The sequence below is a fragment of the Terrapene carolina genome, unplaced genomic scaffold, assembly GCF_002925995.2.
Source record: "Terrapene carolina triunguis isolate 2854851 unplaced genomic scaffold, T_m_triunguis-2.0 Scaffold33723, whole genome shotgun sequence".
Taxonomy (NCBI): domain Eukaryota; kingdom Metazoa; phylum Chordata; order Testudines; family Emydidae; genus Terrapene; species Terrapene triunguis.
In genome coordinates, this window is record NW_020698074.1 from 345,952 (window position 1) to 372,738 (window position 26,787).

Sequence of the window (26,787 nt, forward strand, 5' to 3'; positions counted from 1 at the left end):
TTCCTCAATGAGTACTCCAGCATGGGGCCATTTGTATTAAGGTTTGATGGGAAATTGTGGACTTACTAGATGCCAAAGTCTTGAATATCTTAGAGCACTGCAAACATTACAAGCTATATTAGAGGTCTTGCAGTAGTTAAAAACTAACAGGGTGAGACAGTGAGGCAATTTCCATTACAATCCTTACTTCTTCCCTTTCTTCATGAAGTTTTGCATGCTTATTTTCTTTAAAGATCCAGGGTGGAGATGGAGCTTTCCCCCTTTTTTATTTGCCATATAAAGAAGGCCTGAATTTTTTCCCCCAAGTTGTTGTTCTGTTTGATTTTAACCTTAGAAGTCTGATTTTGCTGGAGGACCTCTGGGAGGTCTCATGGATGTTTATTGTGAACTCTAACATCTTAACTGAAGGGACAAGGGTATAGAAGCTTTTAACAGTCTTTCTGCATCTAAAATGTTAGTCACATAGGTAGATGTTACTACAGACAAAACCCAAGAAGTCTTACTAAGAATCTTCCTCTCAATTGCTCAGCTGCTAAACATTCAGTGTCTAAACTTTTGTGATATCACCATTCCACTATTTCTTCAGCCTATATGGGATCTGAATTCAAACTCAAAAATAATTCAGTATTCTTTGGCAATCTGGCTTCTAAAATGGGACCCTCATAATTGATTTTTTTGTCCTCTGTAAGATTTAATGCATAGGACTATTTTTTTAAGATTGGGTAGCTAATTTGGATATTTGAACTTCTAGAGTTCTGCAGAACGTATAGATTCTGCAACTGCTGCTTGAAGAGTTGGGATAACCTTTCTAATCCAAGTGGTATGCTTCAAAGAATTTAAAAGCTTTACATTCAAAAACAGAATAAATAAAATCTATAAAACTAAGTTTGATTGGAGGAATATGCATTCACCACAAGTGTTTAGAAGTTTCATGGCATAGTGTCTAAGCTTCATAAATCAAATATCTTTAGTTCAAGTAGCATAATACATCCACGGAGATTGTAAAACTCGGTAAAACAAATATTCTGATTCAAGGAATTGAGACGCTTCACCAAACAATGGGCCAGATCCTGGGATGTGGCTAGCCTACATGGAGCACCAGTTTGGAGGCTTTACCTGGTCTTGATGTAGCTCTGTGCAGGCTGGTCTCTCTGCAATTGTTAGACTAGCCCAGTGGTCTCAAACCTTTTTACGCACAAGATCACTTTTTTAATTTAAGTGCAACCCAGGATCTACCCCGCCCCTTCCCCAAAGCCCTGCCCCACTCACTCCATGCTGCCCCTCTTTGTCACTCATTCCCCCCCCCCCCCACCCTCACTCAGTGTCACTGGGCTAGGGCAGGAGGTTGGGGTTTGGGATGGGGTGCGGGCTCTGTGCTGGGGCCAAGGGGTTAGGCATGTGGAAGGGGGCTCCGGGTTGAGCCTGGGGCAGGGAGTTGGTGTGCAGGAGAGGGTGAGGGATGCAAGCTCTGGGAGGGAGTTTAGGTGCAGGAGGGGGCTCCGTGCTGGGGCAGTGTGTTGGGGTGCAGGAGGCGGTTCGGGGTGGAGTAGGGGGTATAGGGTGCTGGCTCCGGGAGGGGGCTCAGGGCTGGTGGTTGGGGTGCGGGATCTTGCTGGGTGTCACTGACCTCTGGTGGCTCCCGATCGGCGATGCGCTGGAGCTAAGGCAGGCTCCCTGCCTGTCCCGGCCCCACACCGCTCCCGAAAAGGGCCAACGCACTCCTGTGGCTCCTGGTGAGGTACATGGCTCTGCGCACTGCCCCTCTCTGCAGGCACCACCCCCGCAGCTCCCATTGCCCATAGTTCCCTGTTCCTGGCCAATGGGAGCTGCGGGGGCGGTGCTTGCAGGCAGGAACAGTGCACAGAGACCCCTGTCCCCTCTCTCCCCCGGAGTCATGGGGGGGTGCTGGCTGCTTCCGGGAGTGGCGTGGGGCCAGGGCAGGCAGGGAACCTGCCTTAGTGACAGCTCTACTGCACCGCTGGACTTTTAGCGGCCGGAAATCGCGATTAACTGGAAGAGTCTCCAGGATCGACCAGTCGATCGCGATCGACCAGTTGGTGATCACTGGACTAGTCTGAATTCTGTGCTAACTTACACCAGGTTACAACAGTCACAGGGGGCCCCAAAGTGCTGCTGAAGATCCAGTCTAGTGCATGACATTCCATGCCTGCTCATCTTCTCTGCTGTATTAGTACTTGAGAGTATGAGTTGTATAAGAGCCCCTACATTGACTCTGTGTCACTGGAAGATTACCTTTACAATGGGGTAATTCTCCATAAGCTGATTGTTAGTTTTGGGGCCATAGTGGACTGGTGGTTTTGCACTGCTTTGAAGAATCTGGCCCAATAGCTTACTGCTATGAAACATGTTCTCAGAGGCTACAGGTGCAGCATGTTGCTTAGATGGTTCATAGGTTAGCACTATGGAGCTTATTAAACTCAGAAGTGCGATCCATCCCTAACAAGATTTGCAGGTTCATTTTTGTGGTCCTTAGAAGTTAGCGTGGCATTGACATGGTAATAAAGTGAACTGGCATTGCCCATGGAGATTATTATTATACCTCATATTCAAGAGGTATTGCATTCAGAATTTATATGATCTGTGGATTGCAAACATCTTTATGAGCACTGTGGATTTAATTGTACTCTTTCATGAAAAGGATCTAGGTGCTGTGAAATCTTGGATAATTTCAGAGAGAGGGGGTTTGGTTTACAAATTAATGTAGAGTTCCATCCTTCTGCAGTGGTCACCAAGTCAAGTTCAATCATCTGCTTACTACTGTCACAATAATATCATTTTCAAAGACCAAAATAAGAAAAATTCTAGATAGTTGGCGCCAAGTAAAATAATAGAAGCCATTCAGTCAAGAATTTAAGATATATACTCTTTCTACAATGCCGGAAGATACAGGACCAATATTAGGTCTAAAATGGTTCAATATGTCTGTCAAATTAAAATGATTCAAGATGGAAACTCTAAAATCTAGTCTCCTGTCTGTGGATCCAGGAGGATTTACATCAGGTGTAGCTATGAGGTGTACCTGTTTTTTAATCTGCTAGTATTCTAGAATCGTGAAAGCTGCTTCAGTTTTCAGATGGGAAAATATAGTATATTACCAATGCACATCTTTCTAGACTGTGCTAATCTAAGTTCCAAGACTGGGGGGTTTTTTGGCTACCAAAAGTAATGTTTGTGGTAGTGGTTAGTCTCAGAAATAAGGTCATATTAACATATCTAGATAATTGGCTCATAAAAGTAATAAACACAGTCATCTCAAAAGGCAGCAGAAATCACTGTTTTCATCACATGGGAATGACAATCAAAAGAGGAATGAGCTTGTATTAACACAAAGGATAATTTATTTGGGAAACGTTAAGTTACCAAAGTAGGAAAAACACTTCTTTCAGAAAGGAGGATCCAGAAGAACTGACACAATTCATCTTTCTAAATATCATAATCCTTCATTGTGTCCTAGAAGACTATTCATATCATGTGTGCAACTAGTATTGAGGAGCTGTTTTCAATTATGCCTGTTTCAGAAAATGACCATGCAAATTCAACACCAGGCATATCAGAACATAAGTTAGTTCTTTCTATCAGAGTGGCTAAACCAGAACACTATAATGAAAGATTAACTCAAAGGACAGGGAAAAGAGAGGTCTGGGTTCTTTTCCTGGGTCTGCTGCAGGCTTCCTGGGTAATTTGGGGGCAAATCTCTGTATTTCAACATACCTTCTGTAAAATGGGGATAAGAAATAGTTGATGACCTGTAATTCTGTTTCTTTGAAGATACCATACAATAGGATTCCCACTCTTGGGTTTTGCATCCCCAGTGCAAGATAGATGGTAATTGCTCTTAGTTTTTGGCAGTCTGTGGCATTGGGCATGAACCCCTCCCTCATCTTTCATTCTAACTGCTAGTGCCTCAACTCCCTCTAGACATTTCTTAGCTAATCCCTAAATTTGTGGGAAGGAAAAGCTCCCCTAAAAATACAAACTGCATGTGATTGTAAATTAAAATATTTGCCACATGAAAACCATGCCAAAGATCGGAGAAAACCCAGCTTCACACTGCCTTAGAACAGAATCTCAAATCTACAAAAAGATGTGGGTGAGCAGGAATCCTATGTGGTGGTTGTCTCAAAGAAGCAGAGTTATCACCTGGTGTGTGATTTCCTGCTGACGTTTTGTGGATGAAAATAGACAACTTATCATGGTTGCACATTGTTGATCTGATGTCATACTTCATGGCTCTATTTTTATTCCTAGACAAATTACTTGATAGCAGGATAAACTTCAACCTTTTTTATTTGTTGCAGCAAATTTCAGATGAAGGCATTGTAAAAATTTGTAGAGGATGCCACAGACTTCAGTCACTGTGTGTTTCTGGTTGTAGCAACCTTACAGATGCTTCTCTCACAGCACTTGGTCTAAACTGTCCGAGATTGAAGTGAGTATGTCACAGTTTTTATATTCATCATTGGCCTGATCCTGGGAGATTAAGTTTCTCCTATGAAATTCTGAGCACCTTCAACTTCCATTGATTTCCATTGGAGTTAAGGGTGTTCAGCATCAGGGCAAAAACCCAACCCCTGCATATCATGTGAAAAGAGGAAAAAGAATTTAAGCCACAGTTACTAACTGACTCTATATTACTTCATAGATACATACAAAGGATCCTCAGCTGCTGTGAGTTGTCATGTGACAATTTCCACAAGCTGAGGATCTGTCCAATATATACTACATTTTATGGTTCGTTATCTTCTTCTTTTGCCTTACAAATAGTACTGTAAATCAGACCTGAAATACTGACCTAGAACTACACGTAGGTGACATTTTAGGTGTGTTTTGCCATTAGTATGCTATGCTGCCCAGCATTGTTAGACTTAAATGCACAATGGTCTAAATTGTCATCTACACCCAATATCTGATGGGTTCAGCTGAGGTGGAGTGGCTCAAAATGAAGTTAGTTGCAGCTCCCTGATCCTCTGTCTTGTTCTTTCCCAGCATGGGTGTACTTAGAACAGCCTTTAGGTCCAATATGCCAGCCAAGAATAGCTATAGTATAGTAGCACTTTGGCTACATCTCTCCCTCCTTCAGATTGTAATGCCCTTATGCTGAGGGTTGCAGTGGGAATGGCATAGGTGTTGGCCGTGCCTGCTCTAAAGCCAGCTGGTGACTCTCCCAAAATGGGGCAATGCTCAGCGCTAGAGATGTTTTTGCTTTTGGCCCCTTTACACAACCAGAGTAGCACAGAGGGTCTGGAACAAGGAAAAGAATCTGGTTAAGTATATCTGAATTTATCTTCATAATGTTATTACTATAAGTAAATTATCTGCCAATTCAGAAATAATATAAATTTGCTGTTAACTTTTTATATTATAGTGGTATTAGCTGCACCTTGCACGCTATATGAACCAAAGTAATTTTATTTAACTCTTAATACTAAGGAAACTTTCTCTAAAGGGTAAGTATTCACTATAGTTTCCCTTCCTTGGGCTACTTTACTTAAAGTGATATATGGTATCAAGAGTGATTTCAAGCCACAAACCTCTGTGTGTATGTTAGATGCTGTAATTATGGGCAGTTCCTACACAGATTTTATTTCACCCACCACTAAAATGCAGCCATCTCAGGAGTGAAATATAGCTATTTGACAGCTGTATATAGCTGTAACCCTGCACAGTTAATCCTCATTTCTCAATATTTTGAAGATTCTGTTTAATGCAGAAATGGATATCTGCCTCCATCCTAGTCATGAAGAAGATTTCTGTTATGGGGCAACTCTAATTAAAAGTGTAAGACATTTTCCTTTTAAGGTTGATTTTTTTAATACAAAGATATTAAGCTTCTTAAAATGAAGTTAAAACCTTAATTATGACAGAAACAGATTCAAGAGTCATAACAGTTCTTAGGGAGGCTGACCAATTAAACTTTAATTATGAACCATTAAGGAAAATATATATCAGTAAACTTTGTATAAAAAAAAATTCTGACAAACTATATTTGGATGCCAGTATTGTATGTAATTACCAAGCACATTCTGCCATGTTCATTTTTAATCTGATTGGTAGAAAAAAAAGAGCTTTTGTTTAATTTAGAAATACTCTCTTCAAGTCAATGTCTGTATCTGATCCAAATTTGGCTGCTTATGCAAATAGCTATGAGTGCTTATGCATGCTCTTGCTTCAGTCACAAGAGTCTTTTCAAACTGGTTTGTCACACTCCTTAGAAGGCTAAACCCCTTGCCACTAGTTAGGACAAATCTTGAGTCTTTCTCTCTAACTGATGTCAGAAAAATATAGATACTTTGAAATTATTCCTGGCTCACTTTCTAAGGCAAAGAAAGAGGCCTAAAATACCGATCAGTCCCACACTCCTCCTTTGAAGTGAAAGACAACTCTCATGAGAAATCTCTCAAGAAAAATGTAAGGAAGCACCCAACGCGGGGCACCAGAAAATGTACTGCTAGCTAAGCAAGCCTGATTTACTACCCTGTAGCTTGTTAGTCTCCCTCAGTGCCACAAGGGGACAGGCTTCAGCCATTTCTCATACAGTAACAAGATACCACCAAGGAAAATGAATCTGACAAAATGATCCCCATAGATCCGTCTCTCATCCAAAGTAAGGGTAATGCAAATTGCCATAGACTGAGCTTCAAGACTATGTACTAAAATATACTGTATTAAAATTTTCAATCAACGGGAGATACAACTCCCCACTTCTTTGTACCTCCTAAATAACACATCTTGTGAAGAACTAGAAAACCTGCAGAAACCTTCTAACTCCCTTCCCAAAATTAGATCAGCTGATCTACTCACTGGCCAATTTAGGGGCAGGCCTTATAAGAATATTTGCTATCCAGGGATCAGTCTTACAACTCCACATGCTGTTCTCAGGCTTTCTGCAGAATTACCATTACAAAAAGTACTATGGTGATTAAACTCAGATCAAGACTGTCAGTGCCTTGCTTCTTCTTCACACTCTTATCACCTATTTCTCTCTATCCTTTAGGAAAGAGTGAGGAATCCAATGAATCAGAAAGGTGCTTTGGCAATGCATGCACCCTCTCTTGAGGAGAAAGGGGAGAAAATAGTTCAAGTATTGCCAACTCTGCAATTCTTCTAGTAGAAAATATCCTGTGTACTTAATAGAGTAAAATCAACATTCAATGATCTACTATACTTCAGCTGAAAAGGGGGGAATAGGTTGTTTCCTGTTCAACTGCATATGACAATGGCAGGTGTAGCCATATAGTGCTCTCTCTTACACACTTAGATCTTTCATTAACAATTGTTAACCACCAATGATGAACTGCTCAAGATCACAGAACATGGGCTTAACAAGCCTATAAAGAGTTGCTCATGGATGTTCAATATAGCCCTATTGAGAGAAGATGGTTCCTGTATTACAGAGAGTATTTACTAACTGACCGTACACTGGGTAGACTTGTGAAGGAGATGAGATTTTGAGGCATTTCTGAGTAGTGCTTTAGGGTTAGCACTTTGAAACACACGACTACTTAAACCTTACCTGTGTAAGGATTATTTAGAATGATCTCAGTCAAGAACTGTATTAATCATAAATGCATTCTAACACACAAGTGACAATGGGCAGCCTTCAGTCTTAGCTCTAGTCTTACAAGGCAGTCATGGCTGCTCCCTATGTAGTGCTATTAGACAAGGTGTCATGAATGAATTCTCTTTCCAAGTTGAGTTACAACTCTTTCCTCCCTCTGGTTTGTCATACATAGCTTGGAATCTCTCGCTGTGTCTGTCTGTCCTGGTTTTTCTTCTTCGGTTTCCTTAGCAGAGATACCTCCCTTTTACCTTTGTAGTCTCCAAAGAGTATGACTATTCTGAGGATGCTTACCTTGGAAGAAAGAGAAAATCACTTAACTGTAATTGTAGTTTCCTAAAAACAGTGTCCTCAGATCTTCAGCAAGACCGCACCATAACTCAGATCCACTATCTATGTCAGGGGTCGGCAACCTTTGAGAAGTGGCGTGCCAAGTCTTCAGTAATTTAAAGTTTCGCGTGCCAAAATAAATTTTACATTTACAGGGGCCCCCGACAGAACCCCAGACTGCCGGTCTGGGGTTCTCTCCACCGGCCCCTGCCAGCTGGGGTCCCGGCCACCGGCCCATCTCAGCCGCTGCTGGCCCGAGGTTCTGTGCATCCAGGCCGGCAGCAGGATGAGCGGGGCCGGCAGCCGGGACCCCAGACCGGCAGCGCAGGTTGTTCCATCTGCTGGCCCCTGCCAGCTGGGGTCCCGTCCGCCGGCCCCGCCCCATCCATCCAGGCCGGCAGCGGGCTGAACGGGGCCGAGACCCCGGCTGGCAAGGGGCCGGCAACCTGACGCCGATCTGGGATTCTGCTCAGCCTGCTGCCAGCCGGGGTTCTGTTCACCCAGGTCGACAGTGGGCTGAGTGGGGCCGGCGGCCAGGACCCTGGCTGGCAAGGGGCTGGCGGCAGGAACCCCAGACCGGCGGCGGACTGAGCGGCTCAGCCAGGCCAGCAGCGGGATCAGCGGGGCCGGCGGCCGGGACCCCAGACCGCCAGCACAGGCGGAACCCCAAACCAGTAGTGCACTGAGCTGCTCAGCCTGCTGCCAGTCTGGGGTTCCGGCCGCTGGCCCCGCTCAGCCCACTGCCAGCCCGGGGTTCCCTCCATTCAGGCTGGCAGCAGGCTGAGCAGTGCCAGCGGCCGGGACCCTGGCTGGCAAGGGGTCGGCGGCCAGAACCCTACACCGGCAGCTGGCTGAGTGGGGCCGGTGGACGGAACCCCAGACCGGCGGCGGGCTGAGCGGCTCAGCCAGCTGATGGTCTGGAGTTCCGGCCGCTGGCTCCTGGCCATCAGCCCTGCTCAGCCCGCTGCCGGCCTAGGATTCTGTTCACCTAGGCAGGCAGGGGGCTGAGCGGGGCCGGGAGCCGGGATCCCGGCTGGCAGCAGCGTGACAGTAAAAATCGGCTTATGTGCCACCTTTGGCACGCATGCTGTAGGTTGCCGACCCCTGATCTATGTATCTGTCACACACCAAAGCCAGTTAAGATGGCCAGTCACCTGCATCCCCCTCCAAAACTAGTTATAGTATAAAGAAATAAACGGAGAAAATGCCAGCCAGTGCATAGAAAGAATTTCTCTAGACAGCCACATCAAATCTGATGCAATCATCAAAACAGACCAACACCAGAACCTTACTCACCCTCATGCTTATCAGTGCAATATCTGTGATCAGTATGCCCCAATATTATGGCCCAACCTAATCTGCATCATGGCTCCCTAGCTGAATGACACAGTAGGACAGCTGTTAGGTCACCTCTCCACACCCCCTGTCACTAGATCTAGGGGCAACTAATCTGAAGGTGGAATTGCCATTCTTTTCCTTTCTCACCCACTGCTGCCCGTGCACCAGTGTTCAGTGCTTTTCAACCAGATGTGTAGCAAGTAAGTTGTGTGATTGCTCTTTCTTTTTAAAGCATATCCCATCACTATGCATGTTTTTATGTTATGGAGCATTAGAGAAGAGGTTTGCAGAATTGATGAGAGACAGAGGTCACACACATAATTAGAACTGAAAAAAGATTAGTGGTATGCAAACAAAGAAAGGGATAACACATGGATGGTTCTAAAACATGTTTTCCCTTATGCTTGACATTCTAAATCATTTTCGCACCAGTTATGTGTTTGCTCTATCCAGGCTTTCATTAAGGGTTGCTAACCACCTATGATGAGCTGCTCAAAACTACAAAAGAGGAGGTTATTTACTGTAACTGGAGCTTTCTTTGAGATGTGTGGTCCCTACTTGGATTCCAAACATGGGTGTGCATGTGTACCCTGTGTCGGAGCCGGAACAGTTTTTGTAGTAGTGTCCATTGAACCCAAACACATCGTCTGCAAGCTCGCACCCGAGTCTATAAGAGGTCATGCGGGTCGCTGCTGCTCCAATATCCCTCTAACCGGTAAGCAAAGTAGTCCATAGCAGAGGCGATGGAGGGTGGGTACTGGAAGGCAAATAGGCCCATCTCAAGTTGGAGAAGGTAGTCCAGGAGGATAGGAATGGAGATGGAGTCTAGTGGGTGATGTTGTCAGCATGCCCAGGCGGTGAAACACGTCCATTTCGCCTGATAGCAGGCCCTAGTGGGCGGCCTCCTGCTGTGCTTGATGTCATGCACTGACGTGGAACATGCTCTGCTTCCTTGCGAGCTCCATCCAAATACCAGGTCGTGGGATGCAGCGGGCACAGGTTGGGATGTCAGAGTCGGCCCTGCGCCTGTGTGAGGAGATCTGGGTGAGGGCAGAGGTGGATCCGGGGATGAGCAGAGAGGTGGAGGAGGTCCATGAGCCAATATTGGTGAGGCCAGAAGGGGACTATCAGTATGAACTTTCGTGGGTGAATGCCCACTTCGTCAGACGCAGGCATTCACCCACAAAAGCTTTTGTTCCAATACATGTTAGTCTTAAAGGTGCCACAGGACCCTCCGTTGCTTTTTGCAGATCCAGACTAACACGGCTACCCCTCTGATACTTGACATAGTATGAACGTCGCTCAATCCCATCAAATCTTGCACAGGAGGGGAATGGGCAGAAGGCATAGTGGACTTTGTTGGTCCAGGGCAGGAGAAAGTCAACGCCCTGTGAGTCCATCCCAAGTGCTGCTCTGGAACAAAAGAGGGGGAGTTTTTGGTTCTTGTTGGTTGCGAACAGGTCCCAACGCCAAGGGGCCCCAGCAGTAGAATTCTGAGCGTAGTGTGGGATCATGTAGTTCCCACTCATGGTTAGCATAGAAGGACCTGCTGAGCATGACCTGCTGAGCATGTACGTGAGGGAGTTGCTGGCATCTGGAAGGTACATGGCCTGTATCGTGATATCGTATCTGATACACCAGTTCCAGAGTTGGATGGCCTCCACACACAGAGGGGGCAACCTGGCACTGCCTTGCTTGTTGATCTATAAAATTGCCACCATGTTGTCGGATAGCAGTTAAATGTGACGTGATCATATGAGGGGAAGGCCCTGGGCCATGTGAGCATCCAGGTGGGTGCCCCAACCCCTTATGGGGAGGTATCCATAGTTAGAGTGGTGCAGGAGGTGGGAAGTGTAACAGGGTGCCTATCAGTACCGTGGACAGGTCAGTCTACCAGGTGAGGGAGGCCAGGACGAAACGGGAGAGGGACAGACTTGCAAGCGGTCTGTCTCCGGTTTGTAGATTGCTTTGATCCATAGTTGAAGGCAGCGCATATAGAGGTGGGCATGGGGCATTACAGATGTGCAGGCTGCCATGTGGCCAAGGAAGGAAAGGCATTCGCAGATGCAGGTGTGTGGTTTGTGGCGTAAAGCGATGAGAGAAGTAAAGATGGTAAACCGATCTGCCAGGAGGAAAGCCTGACCCACGAGAGTGTCCAGGCATGCCCCAATAAATGTGATCTGTTGGGTAGGAACAAGGATGGACGTCTCCTCATTGATACAAATGCCCAGATTGGTGAGGATATCGCAAAGAGTCTCGATAGCTCAGAGGAGGTGTTTGCGTGAAGTTGCCAGAAGTCGTCTAGGTAGGGAAACATGGAGTGGCAGAGGCATAGCATGTGGGCTGTGACAATGGTGAAGACTTTTGTGAATACATGTGGATTGGGGACGATACCAAAGGGGAGGACATGGAACTGATAGTGGGAGTGACCAACCATAAAGCGGAAAAACTTCCAATGAGCCAGGTGAATATCAATGTGGAAATATGCGTCTTTCACATTGAGAGCCATGAACCAGGCTCCGTGGGAGACAGAAGGGATAATGAGGGGAAGCATGACCATCCGGAACTTGAATTTTCATACAAACCTGTTGAGTATGGGGTGGCAGCCGCCTCCCTTCTTCAGAATAAGGAAATATGGGGAGTAAAAGCCGCAGCCCTGGAATGGAGGGGGATGGTAATGGTAATGGTACCTTTCTGGAGAAGGGCATCTGCTTCCTCTCGGAGAAGATCTCCACAGCAAGTGTGGGGCAGGCAATGGGGGGAGGGGGAATGTGAAGAATTCTATAGAGTACCCCATGTGAATGATGTCCAGTACACAGTGGTCTGTGGTGATCTTGCCCCAATTGTGGGCAAAGAGGGCAAGATGGAGGGGTAGGGATACGTTTACGAGTCTTGGTGAGAGTGTCAAAATTGTTGCTTAGACTGACATAGCAGGAGGGTTGAGGGTGCGGAGGTTGTAGTAGCAGAGTAATGGGGCTACTGAGCATGCTGATGATGTCATGATGGCTCTTGTTGTCTATGGAAGTAGAGTGGGAAGAGGCTGGGGTGTAAATGCCAAGCGACCGCAGAGTGGCGCGAGAGTCTTTGAGTGAATGCAGGAACTCGTCCGTCCTGTCACTAAAAAGTTTCTAGTTATCGAAGGGGAGGTCCTCAAGAGAGGTCTGGACGATTGGAGCAAGGAGTCACGTCGGGGTACGACTCCGGTCGCCAGTGAGCGTGAGGTGGTGTCAGTGGCATCAACCACTGCCTGGAGGCTCACCTTAGTAACCAGTTTGCCCTCATCAAGTAGTGTCTGGAACTAATGTTGTTTGGCAGAAGAAAACCCTGAAACTCCGAAAGTTTGCAGTACATGAGAAAGTTGTACTTTGCCAACATGGCCTTGTAATTGGTGATGCAGAATTGGTCCTGCTTCTTTGCCACTCTGTCCGGGGTGGGGGTGTTTGTGAGGGTGGACTTCAGGTGTTGTTGGCAAGTGCATTCCATCGCCACGTGAACCACCAGTGAGTTGGGAATGGGGGGGTGAAAAGGAAGTCTGTTCCTTTCAATGGGATGAAGTATCGCCACTCTGCTGCTTAGGAGTAGGGTGTATGCCAGACCAACTGTGCTGGTTGCAGCATGGCCCCATGGATGTGGAGGGCAGTGCGAGAGGGTCCCGGCAGTTTCAGGGTATTCTGGAGCTGGTTTCATGTGTCCTGGTCTTCCTCCACTGGGAGGCCAAGAGCTGCTGCTGAAGAAGGTTGTGGTATTGTTTATGGTCATCCAGAGGGAAGGCGGAATTAGTGCCTCGTCTGGTGACAACGAGGCTACAGTGGGGACTGGCGGTACTGATGGTACCGGCTGTACTGTAGCGTCCTCTGGTTCGTCGTCAACCAAGAAAGGTCTGGTGTGTGGCCAGGTTGGTAAGAGGCTACCAGTAGTAGTCCACAGTCCTGGTAGCGGTCCCAAGAAGGCCAGTGAGGCCAAGTGTACAGGTTGCCAGGTATTGGCAGACATCAGGGATAGCGGAGCCCTGGGTCGGAAGTAAGGTCATATACCAGTAGATAGGATGGTCGGCGCCTGGGATATGGGCTATGAGATTGGCCGGGTGAGAATGAGGGAATCCAGCTCTGAAAAGTCTTCTGAGTTGGAGGACGGGTCTAATAGGGGTGGAGCCGCTGGTGCAAGATGGGTGGAAGATATGCATCGTGCTGGGAAAAGACGGAAAGGTTCATCCACCAGAGAAGGGAGCTCAGTGGTGGATAGGGGACCAGACAGTAGTGGGGAACCTGGGAATGTGTGGGAGCAACAGCTCTGCAGTAGGCATCAGTGGTTCCAGGTGTGCAGGGAACCATGCGTGGTGGCCTGGAGGGGCCCGGCATCATCACTAGTACCAGAAGTGATAAGGGTGCTGGACCAGTGACCGGGGCCGGAGGTGACACCAGTGGATCACATCGGTACTTCAAGTTATGCTCCGTCTGGGGTTTCTTGGGAGCTGGAGCAGTCGGGTTGGTGCATGACTTCTCACCCGACTTGGCATGGCTCAGGAAGGCAACACTGTGTTTAGGGGCAGTCCCTGTTGGGGAGCCAACCTTATGCCCATGTCCATGTTTCTTATGCTCACAGTGAGCTTCTGCGGCTGCGGTGGTACCCCTGGGTTTGGCGCCTTGGAGGAAGATGGAGGATGGATGGTGGTGATGGGAGGTGATCTGCTGGTCTGGATCTGACTGCGCACGTGGGCGCATAAGCTCCTCCATTAGAAACCTATGGAGGCGAAATTCTCTCACTTCTCTCATTCTGAGCAGGAATGAGCGGCGGATGGAGCAGCAGGTGATGATGTGAGCTTTGCTGAGGCAGTAGAGGCACCGTTGGTGCTTGTCGCTCACAGAGAAGGAATGCAGGCATGAAGCACAGTTTTTGAAGTCGGCTTGCCGGGGCATAATCTCCCTGATGGGGGAAGGGTCCAATGAGGATCAACTAGGAATCTACACTATAAACATCTGTATACAACTATATATACTGGAAAAACAGACAAGCATCTCTTTTAGCAAGGCTAGGAGCACTGAGGAACAGGGATTCTGACTCTGGCCATGTGGTGATGAGAGAACTGGAGCGGTGTCAACCCTCACGGCCTCTGATAGCCTCAGATGCGAGCATACGGATGACCCACGTTGATGTGCAGGTCAACGCAAACTACTACAAAAACTGCACACCCATGTTTAGAATCCATATATGGACCATCACTTGAAGAAGAATGTGGGCCTGAGAAACCTATGAAGGACATATGGATGTTCAATATAGCCCTATTGATAGAAAAGGGTTCCTGTACTAAGAGAATATTTACTCAGCGACCCTGCTGGGAGGGAGATGAGATTTTGAGGCATTTCTGAATAGTGCTTTATGGTTAGTGCTTTGAAAACTTATACTAGATGTGTAATGCATTATGGTAGAAACGCAAATTTTGATAGCCTACCTCTAAGCTTTGATACCTATGCTAGTTTCTCCTGAGCATGTTGCTAGACTAGTCTAACCAAGCCCTCTACACAATCTCAGGACCCAGAGAAGGTATGAATCCTGTAAGATCACATTTATCCAATGGATATGGGATGATATCCCCTTCCTCTTTGTCCATGAAGAGAGACACTTGAGTTCTAGCTACCTCTTAAACGCAATCTGTGGCTACATTTAGACAGAGAAATCTAAATCAGCAGTCTCTTAGTCTATTTCCTTTATCTCTCCTTTATGTCTGTCAAACATAAAGGAAGTGGCTGTTGTGTTGAATGGGGGACTTTGTGCTCGTGGTTACTCTGTGACATTCTCGCCTTGTTAGTCTCACTGCTCACTACTATCTACTTAGTGTAAACTTGAACAAGGAAAGAGCAGAAGTACTACAATGAAAACCATACGTACTGGTATTGTTTGTCATAGTTTCCTTTTTTCTCTTATCTTACTTCACTCACACCTCTCCTAAGGGACTGCTTCTCAGGTGATGAGTTTTTTCCTAATATATTTCTATATTTGTTTCTGGAAGATTGAATCAGGTAGGTTTGGCTTTACGTTTTGGCTTTGACAGCTATTTGTCTCCTTGCTTTCTGACATCTGAAGCCAAAATGCTTAATGTAAGAACCTGACAACAAATAGAACATTGGAGGCACATTGTGATGGCTGGACCTGCACTTTCCTAAATTCCTCCCTGTATACTCTTTCTGTACTCTTCCCCAACATAGAAACTCCACTTCTTTGTGTATCGGGAATAAGATATGCAGTGAAAATGGTATTTTTCAAAATACAGTTTTGAGTATTACAATAAGTAGATACATAGCCTTACAAGTACAAGAATTCACTGTAAATTTTTTTCTTTACAAATGTCCATAGGTATAATTCTTAATTGTACATAATTTAATTCTGCTATGTAGCCTGAACATCTTTCTGATTAGCTGAATCAAAAATCAGTCCTGCCTTTTTTAAAATTGCAAAATGGACTTATGAGTTTGGTTCAAATCAGTTTTATGTTACAACATATTGACAATAGATTTAAATAAAAAGAAGTAATTGCTTTTCATTACTGTATCACTAATATTGTTATGTTGAAAACAATTATTTTTTCAGGATTTTGGAAGCTGCAAGATGTTCCCACCTGACAGATGCAGGTTTTACACTTTTAGCACGGGTAAGGATTATTTTAAAAATGTACAGTTTACCTAATTTTCACTGGTACCGTACATATCTGAATTTATCCAGTCATGTTGGGGATGATGAAAAGAAAGTAGAGTAGAAGAGAGGCCCCTTAGAGGAGGTGGCCAGGAAAGAACCAAAATAATTGATTTTATTTCTGGAACGTATTTACAAATAACTGGAGCTTGGAATATTTTTTACAGTGGCTTTCTTCCTTCCCCGCCCCTGCTCTTTTTATTTTTTTTTAAAAGTATTTAAATTTAGTCACATGTATTTTTCATATATAGAAAAATAATTTTAAAGCCTATAACTATAAAATATAATGCAAGCAGGCTTCCTAAGTACAGAAAGTCTCCTTATAGCAGATTGTTCTGTGTATCAATTATTGCTGCAAAATATATCTAGATAATATTTTCAGTTAAGCCTTAACTCATGCCTATTGACTTCAGTGAGACTTCTATAGCGTTTAAAGTTAGAAGCAGACTTACTGTGTTGATTAAGGGACTGGATGGAACTGAATATTTAAAGGGAAAAGGTTTCTGTTTTAATGGATCTAATTTTTGTTTCACTCTTTTATAAAATTGTGTAAGGTTTATTTTAAATAAAATGAAGCACAAAAATGTTTTTATTTAAATAGGAGTTGTGTAACAAACATTTGATATGAACAAGAGCTATTTTAGTTCCAGGGGCATAGGGGGCAGTTGGCAGGGTATTCTCTAGACCTTTGGAACATGCTTCCTTATCAGGGCTGTAACATCCCGAATTTGTTAGCATGTGCAGCAAGATGCACCTTTTCCCCTGGCTTGTGAGGAGATGAGGGTTTGGAAGGGCTGGATAATAGTTCTGTGTGAACTATATGGGGAGGTCAGTTAGTTCTTCTTGTATTTATATTTTCTCTGGGTTATTTGATTTTATTGCAGTAATTTGGGGGCCTGTTAAGTATTTCTTTCCCACATTGTGGCTTGTTCCATACAAGTACTCAGACAACACTGCTGCTATGTTCCGCCTTAACAAGCATGGAGGTACCAGGTCAGACCTCTTTTGCCAAGAAGCAATGAACCTCTGGTCTTTTTGCATCAAGAACAAAATTATGCTCAAAGCATCTCACCATCCCTGGTGTCAGAACTGTCTAGTGTACCATTTCAGGAGATTGTTCAGAAGAGATTACAAATGGTCCCCTCAGACCTGACATAGCAAAGTCCATTTTTCAGATGTGGGGAATGCCAGAAATGGACTTGATTATTACCTGACAGCACAGGAAATGTCACCAGTTCTGTTTCAGGATGAGTGTCGGTTCAGGGTCCGTATCAGATGCCTTTCTACTATCCTGAAAGGGGAAACTTTTTAAGGCTTCCCTCCCACCACCGCCACCACCCAAGTCTCTGTGGTGCTGAGAGTGGTGGGCAAACTCAGGCAAGATCATGCTGTTTAATTTTGATAGCAGAAGCCTGGCCTTGACAGCACTGGTTTTCAGACCTGTTGAACCTTTCAATTTGAGATCCCATAATCCAGGGATGGCCAACCTGAGCCTAAGGAGCCAATGTACATTGCCAAAGAGCCACAGTAATATGTCAGCAGCCCCCCATCAGCTCCCACTCCCAGCACCTCCCACCCACCGGCAGTCCCGCTGATCAGCGTCTCCCCGCACCTCCCGATCAGCTGTTTTGTAGCGGGCAGGAGGCTTTGGGGGTGGAGGGGAGGAGCGAGGGCACTGCAGGCTCAGGGGAGGAGGGACTGGGGGCAGAGCCAGGGGTTGAGTAGTGAGCAACCCCCCCCCGGCACATTGGAAAGTTGGCGCCTGTAGTTCCAGCCCCGGAGTCGGTGCTTATACAAGGAGCCGTATATTAACTTCTGAAGAGCCGCATGTGGCTTCAGAGCCACAAGTTGGCCACCCCTGCCATAATCCTTCCTCAGGTCCCAGACATAGTTTCCCAGAATCAGAGCCAAACTGCATTCCAGCCCTCTTAGCCTGCACCTGATTGGTTATGTTTAGTGGTTAACTACTCACGAGTCTACTTGTTCTATTGCAGTGTGAAACATTCTTTTGAATAGCAGAAAGCCCTCCACCAGGTACGCTTCATAAAATGGAAGATGTTCTCTGTGTGGTCCCAGCAGAAAGTTACCTTTCATTTATGGGTTCCCATTCAGTTTATTCTTCATTACCTGCTTCACCTAAAGGAGAAATGTCTTTCTGTCAGTGCCCTGAGGATTAATCTGGCTGCTATCTTAGCCCTTTCATCTATAGGATAGTGGAATGCTGTTTTCTTCAACCCTATGACTATAAAGTTCTTGAAAGGTTTGGGTAGGCTTTTCCCACGTATTTGAGACCCAACTCCATCCTGGGATCTAAATTTGATTCTCTCAGTTTTAATGGGGCCTCCTTTGAACCTATTGCTACGTGCTCATTGTTTCACCTCTTGATGAATGTTGCACGCCAAGTAGCTATTACTTTGGCCAGGAGCACTTCAGGCTTTGATGGCTGACCTTCCTTAGATGGTATTTTACAAGGACAAAGTTGGTTTGCATCCACACCCTAAATTTCTCATAGACTCATAGACTTTAAGGTCAGAAGGGACCAATATGGTCATCTAGTCTGACCTCCCGCATGATGCAGGCCACAAAAGCTGACCCCCCCTCTTTCCCTTAACTCTGCTGTTGAAGTCTCCAGATCGTGATCTAAAGACTTCAAGTCGCAGAGAATCTTCCAGCTTGCGACCCCTGCCCTATGCTGCGGAGGAAGGCGAAAAACCTCCAGGGCCACTGCCAATCTACCCTGGAGGAAAATTCCTTCCCGACCCCAAATATGGCGATCAGCAGAACCCCGAGCATACAGGCAAGATTCTCTAGCCAGACCCTCATTTTACCAGCGATGGCCGTTATTGCCTAATTGACTAAATCACGTTATCCCATCAAACCATTCCCTCCATAAACTTATCTAGCCTAATCTTGAAGCCAGAGAGGTCTTTCGCCCCCACCATTTCCCTCGGAAGGCTGTTCCAAAATTTCACCCCTCTGACGGTTAGAAACCTTCGTCTAATTTCAAGCCTAAATTTCCCCACGGCCAGTTTATATCCATTCGTTCTCGTGTCCACATTAGTACTGAGCTGAAATAATTCCTCTCCCTCCCTGGTATTTATCCCTTTGATATATTTAAAGAGAGCAATCATATCCCCCCTCAGCCTTCTTTTGGCTAAATCACGTTATCCCATCAAACCATTCCCTCCATAAACTCACAGAAGCGGTTTTGGATTTTCATATTCATCAGACTGTACTTACCAACTTTTTCCCTCCAAACCTCACTCATGCAAAGTTGAGGAAAAGCTCCATACTTTAGATGTTTGCAGAGCTGTGGCTTCCTGTCTGGATAGGACTAAAGAGTTTAGGACACTGCAGTTATTAGCCTCCTTTGCTGATAGGGTGAAAGGGAAGCCTGTTATATTACAGAAGATCTCTTCCTGGATCTCCTCCCTCCCACATCCGTGTTATGCTATTGCCAATGTTCCATGACCTCAGAGTGTTTTAGCATGCTCTGCAAGAGCTCAAGCAGCGTTGGCTGCTTTCCTGGGTCACGTTCCCATCAGTGACATTTGCAAGACTGTCTCTTGGTCATCTGCTCATATGTTGGTTGCTCATTATGCTCTCTCCCAGGCCTCTAGTTACAATGCTAAGTTTGGGAGAGTGGTGCTGCAGTCCTTGTTTAAGTAGACTCTGATACTCTCCTCCATCAGACTCCTAGGCCACTTAAAGTGAAATGGACATGTGCAATCACACAAAGAAGAAAACACAGTTCCGTACTTGTTCAGTAATTATTGTTCTTTGAAAACTATTGTTCCCGTGTTCATTCCATGACCTTCCCTCCTTCCCTTCTACATCGGAGGCACAGCAAATACTGGCTTCCAGTGTCAAGGAACTGAGGGAGGAGTCAGGGCAGCTCCATATTTTTATACTTTCATCTAGCAGCGCAAGCATGCAGAGATCACATGTGCTGCCCCGACAGGTCGTACCTAAAGTGGTATGGACATGTGCAACGCATCTTAAAGAACAACAATTACCAAACAGGTATGTAACCATTTTTATAATGGCAAAAGCCAGCATGGATGCCTGAAACACTGTAATAATCAAATATTCTTTCTCCCTTTGTCTGTGACCCAGTATTAATGGTGATGCGGTTAGGACCACCCATTAGAATTCAAGATCAAACTGCCACCCTTCCTCTTACTTGTGGTATTTTTTTTGTTCTTATTATTTTAATTTTTTAGAATTGCCACGAACTGGAAAAGATGGACTTAGAAGAGTGCATTCTGGTGAGAATCAGTTTTACAAGGCGTATTCATCATAAGTCCATTATAAGAACCTGTAATGCCATTCAGAACATCGGTGCTTTGTGTTTTTTTTTTTTTTTTTTTTACCAATAGGGGGAATTCCAAATTCTAATGTTTCTGATAGTAAATGCAGATAATTATTGGGAGGTCTGTATAAAGGGGAATTCAAAGAAAGGTGACTACAAACATTTATCCATTTCCCAGAGAAGTCTCTAATAGACCAGTTGATATCAGAACCGTCATCTGGCAGAGAGCAATACCTAACTTTGATGTAGAGATTGGGTTACAAACCTGTTGTTTATGGTATCAAATGATAAAAATAAGCAAAGGAACAAAACATGGCAGAATTTACTGGACCTTTAAGAAGGTCTATAAAACCCTCTCTGCTGGGAAAAAAGGTGGTGGGTTTTTTTTCATCTCACGTCCTCTCTGACAATTGGCAAGATGACAAATCTATCCAAATAGCTTGGTGATAGACTAAGTTCAATTCAGCATGTAGTGACTATTTTCCTACATTTTAAGCTCTTCATCCATCTGTTCAGATAAAATTTGGGAAAAGGGGACGACTTTATTTTTTTATCCTCTTTATGGGTTTATAGATCAGAAGGGTATGAATGGAATAAAATTAAACCCAAGTGTACATGTTCAGCTACTTGAACAAAGTGGATTTTTTTTCAGCTAGTCAGCTCTATTATTATGTATAAGCCAGTCTATAACTTTGCATTTATGTAGCCAATTGTTTGGTTTCTTCTCTTCCTAGATAACAGATAACACATTGATACAACTTTCTGTTCACTGTCCTAAACTGCAAGCATTGGTGAGTTTAACTCTTATAATATATCTATTAATAATAAGGATTGGCTCTCAGCCTGTAGCTACTAGTTTTTTGTTGTGTTACAACACTGTACAATTTATACTTTTTAATAAAATATGTTTTAAATGAAGCTTATTTCTAAGACTATTTTAAATATGGCATCAAGTACTGTAAGTAGATCGTCTCAAAGCAATCCATGAATCCCAATATAATCAGAAAAACGGCTTAAATGTTATAATGAACCTGTAACCATCCTTTACTCGTGAGCAATTAGTCAGAATAAAAAGCTACATGAGACAGTTTAAAAATATTTAAAGATGCTCTCTTACATATTTTATCTCTAAAGACTTTTCTAGGAAATCATGAAATTGTAATATACAGTATATTTTGAAACAGATCAAATGATTAATTAGAAAATGGATAATTGCTTAGCAAAAGTGTATACAGATATGGCCCAATCCTGTAAACAGTCATGTGTGTGATTTTCGCAGCAGTGGGTTTATAGTATCTGTCAGTTTTTGTTGCCTACATTTTCAAAAGTGACTAGGGATTTTTAGTTCATTTTTAAAGAATCCAACTTGAGATATTTTAATGGATCTGATTTTCATAGGGTGGGTGCTCATTTTCTGAAAATCAGGCCACTTAAAGTGACTCAGATTGGCCACTTTGAAATTGAGGTACCCCAAATCACTAGTGGGTTTTGAAAATTTAGGCCTAGGCATTTGGAGCCAACTGTCACACTACCATTTGGCATAAGGAAGGGTGTTGTATTTCATGTGTGGCAGGTTACTGTTCATTATGATATACTGCCTTAAATCTACCTGAAGAAAATAGATATACTTTCTAATCTATGCTTAGGAGGGATTAAGGAAATGTTTACTTCTTTGTTAATTGCGTAGCCATGTCATTGACTTCCTCCACACCCTCAGCTCGAGGAAGTGTGTTACTAAGGCAGCAGCAGGCTCAGGAAGAGATTTGGCTTTAAAAAGGAACCGTATCCACTGCTATATGCAGATTAATCATCCCATCCCATCCTATTCCACGGTCATAATTCCACACATTGTATGCTTCACTTCAGTGAATGAAGTAGTCTACCAATCAGACAAGGAACTGTTTACATGTCAGTATTTATAAGAATATGTTTGCCTACATGTGCCACGGTACTGAAAATGGCTTCAGTCCCATCTCTGAATCTTCATAGGATCGTTTATATCCAAAGATATTTTAAACTGCACAAATCTAGGTCAGTCAATCCAAAATATTTATTGGCTTCCTATTAAATAGTGAACTTGAACATATATTGTAATTTAGCAATCCCATTCAGCAGAGGGAATCTACTTTATAAAGAATTACGGTTCCATTTGATAGTCTCATTGTAGCCTTACTTAGATTAATAATTTGACACAGTCTATTTGGTATGACTAGAGATGGCTTTATCAAGAGTTCTTTATAAAATGCTATCTGTCCCTGTGGCTGGGAACGATATGCTATAGCATCACTTACTTGAAATAGAAAGGAAAGTTTAGAAATAAAACTCAGTTTAGGGATCAAAATGAATGGAGAGGAGTAATTACTATAGAAATTGCAGTATTGTATTCTTTTTGATATCGTAATCCCATTTATAACCAGTCCTCCTCAGGTACATACAAGAATTTTTTGTGCCTCTCCCAGTACTTCAAAGGAGATGTCATAGAAATCAGCAATCATGGTTTATGGATGTTATTCCTCCTTTAACAATCTACTTCACAGGTAATAGGATTGTGATATCCTGTGCCTCAGACAACCTGCTGACCTACTTGAAGGTCACAGTCTATCGGCTGAGAACTGGTACAATGTTAATATATATTATGGCACCTTTATAGTACAGAAACCATGTATCCTGTGATTTTTAGAAATAAAAATTCAATTTCCTGCCCAATGCTATCCTGTGTGTAGCAGAGAACATTACAAAATGTTCAGGCAGATTGTGTAGAGAAAACCACCAGGTGAATTGGAAAAACATTAAAAAAAAAAAAAAAAGCCCACTAATCTTAATTTAAAGTTTTAAATTAATTCACTTGAGCTGTGCTGTGAACTCTTTGTGATTGCTTTCTGTGAACATTTATCCAATTGAGTGTTAGTGGCACAAATATTTACAAAGTGCATTTCAAAGTTGCAGAAATCAAATTTTAAATTCACCAGTGTTTCCTTACAGAACAAATCAGGGAACAAAGACACAGACTTACTTGGCAGAATTCAAATACTCCAATACTTTATATAATCAATTTGTAGACGTTCAGAAGCATTTGACAGTTTTATGTGATTTTTTTTAAACAAACAAATACACCAGAGAAATTGTAATTGGTCTATGGATATTCCATCAGCAGAAAAAGAATCTTATCTCATCAGTTATTTTGTTTATACTGTTTGTTAATAATTTGTTGTTCAGCTAGCTCAACAAACTTTGTCTTCATTTGATTTGTACCTAACATTTATTTCTAAATAGCAAACCAAAAAGTTGACCAGCCCTCTGTATTCTAAGATTTTAAACTGTAAACCTGACGCTTTCTATCTTGTTAACTATTTCAACCAGATTGATCAAGTCTGAAGTATCTTGTGCTTTAATACAGAATATGACATTAGGTATGTTTGCTTCATAAAGTCTATGAATTTAGCTGTACATCCTGTATTGTCTTATTCCGTTTCAAGTCACTGGAGTACAGTCTCTCAGGAAAGCTGAATTTATAAGCTGCTTATTTCCTAGGATGTGAAACTCTCTTAATTAGCCAGTAGACTGATACAATTGCCAAAAGGTCACATTTGTCTTCATATAACCTTCCTTCCTTCCTTCCTTGAAACCACAGGTTTGTTATAAATAGACTTTGCGGTGGGGGACACAAACCCCCATACTTTTAACCTTTAGACTCCTGATAATTTCAAGGTTGCCAGCCAAATAAGTGCTCAGGAGGATATGTATACAAGTATATACAGAGAGAAGGCAAACGAGATCTAAAACATCCAAAGACTGAACAGGAGCTAAGAATGTAAACACAGACCTTAAGATAAAAGAGAGTTCACAGGAGTAAGCACTTTCATTTCGTGACTTTTAAAAAATAATAATATATGCGTACATTACATGATGTTCTAATACAAAACACACTGCACCCTGTTGGGTGAAGAAAATGAAAATACAACATGAAGCAGCTGGAATTGAAGGGGAAATGCTGAGATGGTTCCTCTGGAGAAGTGGATGAAATCCCCCTTCTCTCCATCAGACTGATTCAGTGAGAGTTCTGAGTCCTCCCTCTCTTTCTGGTCTCTGATCTTCCTTTGCAACTTTCAGTAAGGGGAAAAACAGATGAGGAGGAAGCTAATCTTAAGGATATACAGGCTAGTCTGTGCCTGTTAATGGCCAAGAATCCCTCATAAACCAAAGCAAGTAAGCGAAAGGGTTTGCCACAGCAGGATGGATTGATTTAAATCAGAGGTGGTCAAACTGGGGGGCAAGGAGCAAGAGGCAAGAAGCTTTAGGGGGGAGAAAAAAAACGTGCACATTTTACCCACAGCAATGAATAACTAGCAAAGCTGATTCCTCCAGAAATATCAGGTCATCATTTGCTCCGATATGGTGTGCACATTTAATTGTAAGCATTGACCACAATCACAGTTTTGCATTTGCTCTTATTACAGTGGATCGTTGGCTCTGTTTGAATCAATGCTTTACTGTTTTTAATATTTAGTGAGCTGCATGTTGATTTTTTTTTAAAACAGTCTATGTACTTGTGTGGCGGGGGAAGGTAAACTACTACAGACACAAAGGGGGGCACAATCAAATAAGTTTCAGAACCACTGATTTAAATCAAAAAGTTTCAAATTATCAATGTAAATCATGATTTAAATAAGCAACTTTAATTTATTTCAGTTGTGATGTGTAGTTCTCCTTTTTTTTTTAGTTATTTTGCTAAACAAAGGTTCATTACCAATAAAGGTTGGTAACTATTAAAATATGTTGTTTGCAACTATAAACTTCACGCTAAATTAGGTGCTTCTTTTTGTTAATCAGGAGGATACAATTTATCTATACCCCTTTATTTAAGCAATTATATAGCTTAATTTACCTTTATTCAGATTCTTAATTTTTACATTTTTAATAGAAAATGATGATTGGTGCATTTCTTATTTACTAGATGGCTAATTTTTAACTTATTGTATGCAGTGTAGTTGTAGCCGTGTTGGTCCAAGGATACTAGAGACACAAGGTATGGTTGAGGTAATATCTTTCAGTGGACTAACTTTGGTGAAAGAGACAAGTTTTCAAGCCACAATGAAAGAAAGATATTACTTCATCTATCTTGTCTCTCTAATTTTTAAACTTGTCAAGCTCTATTTGGATGGAAATTCAAATGCAATTAAAATTTAATTTTAATACATAAAACTACCTTAAAAGTGCTGAATACATAAGAAAAACAGTTTATCAAAACATGTTTTCCATTTAAAAGTGATTTATTAAACAAAGGAAATATCTGTAGTTAATGAATTGAACTGCTTGTTTCTAGTTACTATGTCCTTCAGATTTTAGAACTGATAGATCTCATCCTTTCACATCTAATTTTTATTCATTGATAGAAGAGGAAAACAAGCTTTTCTGTTTTTTTTAGCTCTCAGTTGGTTTCTTAACTTTGAATGAACTAACCATTGAACTGAACTTGTTGAATAAATGGAAATGAAGCAAATATACTCTCTGTATCCGCAGAAGAGACTATTGCTGTCAAAAGTTGACTGACTAGCACTTTAACAAACTCTGGTTCCAGGTACTTAGCCAGTGATTTCCCCCAGTTCAGTGGTTTGACTTTCTTTAACTCTTGGCAGAAAACATACTGCTTAATATTATTTGTATTTAATTTAAATGATTTTAAAATTATAGTAAATTTAGTGCTATTAACATAGGTTGTCATTTCAAATTGAATTTTAATAGGTTTATTTTAAATAACCTTGTATTAATTTAAATTAATAAAATCCTATTTTTAAATAAATTTTTATCCACCCCATGCCACAGTAGTAGTAGTCCTCAGAATTTGTTGTCCTGCTGGAGCAAAAGGTCTAATGTGCTACAGGCTGAGGAAAGGATACAGGTGCCCCCTAGCTTTCCCAATTGTTGGATCTAAAGGACTGTTGAGAGCTGCTATTTGCCTCTGGTGAGGAGTTAGAAAGTGTACCCACTTTCCATTCATGACCAAGGGTTTCCGCACCAGAGGTGCTCCATCAGAAGCTCTCTCCAGACAAGTAAAAAGGCGCACAGCGCAGATAGCTGGTGGTCTATGGACAATTCATGTTTCTGAGCTGGGTCAGAGTGAAAGATGGAATCAACTCAACACATCAAGCCCTTCTGCAGAGGTGATGACAGTGCAGAGCATTTATTTTATAGGTAGCTGACAAGGGTCTCAAAGTATCTGCAATGAAAATTCAAGGGTGTCTTGTTATCCTGACAATGCTTCTGTGAAGGCCATGAATCCTCTGAAGGAGGCAGGAATCAGCTCAGCTTGAAATGGTTTTCTGGAGTGGGGGACATGAGGCTTTTTCCATTCTCTTCAAACATGAGAGGTAAACAGGTGCAAGCTGATGTCTTTTAAGGGAATGCTGTTGTCCCACAAACTTACACAGGATCGTTTTAGGGGTCAAGACAAAGATGCCACATTTATTATTAATCTGTAACTATTAGCAAATACCTTAATGCTTATACACATACACTCACACACACACACACACACACACAC

The 26,787-nt window shown here is 42.9% G+C and overlaps 1 protein-coding gene across 1 annotated transcript in view; it reads left to right on the plus strand.

Annotated features, from left to right (window-relative positions):
- Window positions 1-26,787, plus strand: part of LOC113409512 (F-box/LRR-repeat protein 2-like) — a 69,069-nt gene that overhangs the window by 39,024 nt on the left and 3,258 nt on the right. Inside the window, exons 8-11 of the mRNA XM_026663528.1 lie at window positions 4,320-4,450; window positions 15,833-15,893; window positions 20,158-20,202; window positions 20,981-21,037. Of these exons, the coding sequence (XP_026519313.1) occupies window positions 4,320-4,450; window positions 15,833-15,893; window positions 20,158-20,202; window positions 20,981-21,037 (294 nt within the window). The remainder of the gene's footprint in view (window positions 1-4,319; window positions 4,451-15,832; window positions 15,894-20,157; window positions 20,203-20,980; window positions 21,038-26,787) is intronic.